The sequence below is a fragment of the Buceros rhinoceros genome, unplaced genomic scaffold (genome assembly GCF_000710305.1).
Source record: "Buceros rhinoceros silvestris isolate BGI_N320 unplaced genomic scaffold, ASM71030v1 scaffold11071, whole genome shotgun sequence".
Lineage (NCBI taxonomy): Eukaryota > Metazoa > Chordata > Aves > Bucerotiformes > Bucerotidae > Buceros > Buceros rhinoceros.
This window is the reverse complement of record NW_010396040.1, coordinates 71,270-75,528: the sequence shown is the minus strand read 5'-3', so window position 1 is coordinate 75,528 and position 4,259 is coordinate 71,270. Positions and strand designations below refer to the sequence as shown.

The 4,259-nt window shown below is 39.5% G+C and overlaps 1 protein-coding gene across 1 annotated transcript in view; it reads right to left on the bottom strand.

The window, feature by feature from the left end:
* Positions 1-1,324: 1,324 nt before the first annotated feature.
* RGS12 (regulator of G-protein signaling 12) overlaps positions 1,325-4,259 on the bottom strand; it is a 50,309-nt gene continuing 47,374 nt past the window's right edge. The window contains exon 16 of the mRNA XM_010145765.1: positions 1,325-1,833. Within this exon, the coding sequence (XP_010144067.1) occupies positions 1,469-1,833 (365 nt within the window). The 3' untranslated portion in view covers positions 1,325-1,468. The remainder of the gene's footprint in view (positions 1,834-4,259) is intronic.

Sequence of the window (4,259 nt, the reverse complement as noted above, 5' to 3'; positions counted from 1 at the left end):
AGTTGAGCCTAGTGTTAACAAGGGTTAACATTATCAAGGTTAACAAGGTTATCAAGGTTAACATCCTCAATATCAAGAGCAAAATCACTTACCAGCAGAAAAGTAAGTATTAAAACTGATGGGTGTTGTGTCCATCTGTATCACTGAGCATTTTATGTAACACTTAAGCTTTAGGAATCTTACTTTGCTGTTGTAACTTCACATGCACCTGTTTCTCATCTTAGAGACTGGAGTTTACCAAACTGAGTGACGGCCTCCCTTGTTCTGGCTGTTCAGAAAACTCACTACTCTTGGTACACCACAGGAGCAAAGAACGAGACGTTAATGAATAATCACTGTGTGCCTGTGTGGACCTGCAGTCTAGAAGCTATGCAACAGGACTTGATAAGTCTCACGATAATTTTGAAGCAGCGACCCAGCAGAAGGTCTCAATACAAGCACTCAATATTGTTTCGCATTGATGAGCAGAGGTCCAATGCTCTCATTTCTTCATGTGCCCTTTTGCATGTCCAGCCTCACAACCTCTTCTGAAGAAATAGGAAAGGAGGAAAAGGAGCGGTCGGCAAAAGCAACATGTTCAGTAGTCTTAAGAACCTTTTATTTCTCAAAACTCTGCCCAAGACTAGCAGATTAACTGATACTAGAACTAACGACAGCAAGAATGAGGGGCACTTAACCGCTTATTGAAAGAGCGACAACAAAATCCACCTTCCCTCAAAAGCAAAAGACACCAAGAGCAGTGATGAGGAGGGACCCTGACAACCCAACCACCACTATGTAATTAGTATTTACATTTGTGGTATGGAAATGTCCCCAGTGTTGGCTACAAGAGCAGCTATTATTCCCAGCACAGGAAATACCCAGTTGTTGTTTGTTTGTTTGTTTGTTTTCTTCTTACTGCTTCTGTAACAGTGGTCTTATTGCATATATCCATCCAGGCAATGCTTTAGACAAGACTGAATTTCACCTGGATCTCTTCCCAAATGTTATGAGACAGATAGGAAGCTATGAAGAAGATAATCCTAACCTTTTTACACCTTAACTTATTTTACTTCCACTTCAAAAGTCTACTGGCACACAGGGAAAAAGCAATAGAGGATTAAAGTGAAATTACCTTAAATAAAAAGTATCGATAGAGGAATTTAAAGCGAGTTTGTCTTTATTAAAGACAAGTAGGGTAGGGGTGGAAAGTGTAATTTTAATTGCACTGTGCAATGGAATCATCCAAAAGAAAATGATACGAAAGAGTAAGAGAACAAAACCCAAATAGCTCAATACTTTCATTGAAATACTGTTTTTTCATTCTTCGCATTCTAACTCATATCAGAAGAGACAGTCTGGCAGGCCTGTTGACAGCAACTGGGTACTGAAAACAACTGATAACTTGCAGAAACATGTCTTTAAGGTATATCTCCATTGCTGGTGATGCCAAGCAAAAATACCATAACTCTGGATTAAAAACAGAGATTTAAACAAAAGTAGCTTTGTACTGAGTCTCAGCGCTCTTATTCTTCTCAGTCTTCACATTAATCAGAGATGGAAGGTCTGATGTCCTATAAACTCCAGTCCTCATCCTCCCTTGGCAAGATCTCAGTTCAGAGACGTAACCTTCAAAGCTGAGGTTCCCTTCAGAATCGTCACAGGAGCGTGTGCCAGTGTCTTCCAGCTTGACTCCATCCACATCAATTATCCTGTTCACAGGGAGCTCCCTTCCAGGGTTCTCTCTCGCACCAGGAGGATTAAAGCTTCTGCTGGTCTTTACTTTGTTAGAGTTCTGCTCACAAGAGTTTCCTGAAGTTCCTTGTGAATCTTTTTTCTTTCTATGGTTTGCACCTAACAAAAGAATTAAAAACAAAAACAAAAACAAAAAAACAAACCACAAATAGGAGAGTTACGTATCTTCTGGTTTTAGCAGTTTTCAATACTGCAACCTCCTCTGAGGTCCTAATGGTAGACTAGGACCTCAGATTATCCCAGTCAGCTGGGATATTCCTCCAATCAATCAAGGAGACTTATTGACGTACCAAGTAGGTAATTAAACAGTGGATCTCAAAGATAATATAAAATGTTAATATGTTTCTGTGGTAATTTAGCATTTTTCAGTTTTAAAAAGACTCTATTAAAAACAACTACTTAATACAAATTTGTACACCTCTAGAACAAAAACTCTCACATCAGCAAACCCAAAGATGAAGGAGGAGAATATAGAGCTTCCCCTGGAGCAGACTGGGAGATGTTCCTTGACTTAGAATCACAGAATCATTTAGGCTGGAAGATCATCGACTCCAACTGTTAACCTAGCCCAGCCAAGTCCACCAAGTCCACAACTGGCCTCCAGCACCAGTTCCCTGCTGAGATATTATTTTTATGCAGTTCACTGTCCTGAACTGCAACCAAGCAATTTATGGGACAAGAAAAGAAGTAACTTAATCTGCTGAAGGGCTTTAAACAAACACCTAGGTTGTGTGTGATGTTTTTAACCTTGAGGTTTCTTCCTGGTACAGCACTTTTAGAATCACAGATGTTAGGATTCAGGCCTATTCTCTTGAACTACTCAGACGAAGTTGTTACTATCCCAGGTTAACCCTAGATTAAAACCTTTTTAATTTAAAAACCTTTTAAACCTTTTAACCTAGCTCCCCAAAAGGCAGTTTTGCATTAGGCGTGACACTGCAAACCACTGGGCACTTGTTAAAGCAAACGCAAATGAAGCTGGTCTTCCTGTTTCAACAGGCAACAAGAAGGGAAGGATGAAGAATGAGATGATTTCATGATTCGCACCACGGTTATCAACATGATTTCTGTAGCTGAGTCACCCCCACCATAATGATATAAAAAGGAGCAACATTTTCTTGGAAAGACAGAACTGCTTTTATCAGACCAACTGATATCCAAGAAAAAATAGAGACTTTCAAGGCAGAGAGGCAGACCTAGGTAAGGGCTTCTATTGCATATTTCATTTCTTTTTTCCATGTATCCCAGCTGCCTTTCAAAAGATACCATCTCACCCAACATGCTTTACCCAGAACATTTTTAAACTTTTTGCCCCAGTACACTCAAGAGCTTGAGTAGTGCATTTAGCCCCACAAATCCCACAAGATTCGTGAGGTTAAAACCCATAGCTGGCTTTGAAGTCTTTTATTTGTGTTTGTTCCACAAAGTTATATGTACAATTTTTTGCAAGAAACATAATTTTCCGTGTATAATCATCATAATCAAGAACTTTTTGATACAATGAAGGGGAAAAATGCAAATGAAAAGGACAAAAAAAAAAAGCAATTTCGTACTGTTTCAATCAGGGTCTTCTCGAGGGTTAAAGCTTTCTATGTAAGGAAAATAAGTTAAAATTCCAAGTAGTGCAATATAGTTGTAGTGCTTTAGCTACTACAGTGCAGTCCCACATTAACAACGTGGATATTCTACTTCAGTACTGCTTGCCTTTTTTCACATCCAGAGGAATTAGATCAAACTCCAAACAAATCAGCTGAGCAGTAGCAGAGAGAAGGCAGAAAGCTTTCTCAGCCCTGCTAGCCCAGCATGATTCCAGCCTACTAAATTACAGCTAACATTTAATGGGACTATATTATGCTTCACATGTACATCTTCCTACTGCAGCCGAACATCGGCTTAATTTTAACTGTTCTTTGCCTGGCTGTGGTGTAAAATGCTATTCTTCTATTCTAAAATGTTTATCCTAACACGAATGTACTGAATCATATGCTTGATCTTTTTAATCTACTCCTCTATCCTCTTTGAGGAAGATCTTTGATTCTCTTTTCAAGTTGGTTTAATGATAAAAGACACCGAATAGTTTGCACTGACAGAACAACTAAGTCATCCAGTCGTCCTAGTACTGAGAAAGAAACAGCTTCGATGGTGGTGTAAAGTTTACAGCTCTGTTGACTTGAACTAAGCTGGAACACTTTCCACGGTCAAAAGATTCGGCCTGCGTTAACAGGGTACAACAGATGAAAGAGCTGGAAACTCCTACTGAGGAATGCTATGGAAGGTGTAAGCGTTGCTGTACTTATCTGGTTGCTAAGCCTTTCTACAGCTAAATATAAGAAAAGCCATTAAGTCTTGGAATTATGGCGCCACTGAGTCACCACACAAAGCAACTGGGCTTGCAAGTTGTCTAATAGGAACAAAGCAAAAATAAGGTCGATGTTCGCTCTCGGGCTTCACAAGACATAAGCCCATTTGAAAGGGAATAAATCTGTATTATGGGCGGTTTTTTCTATTAATGCCCTTTCAGGAGC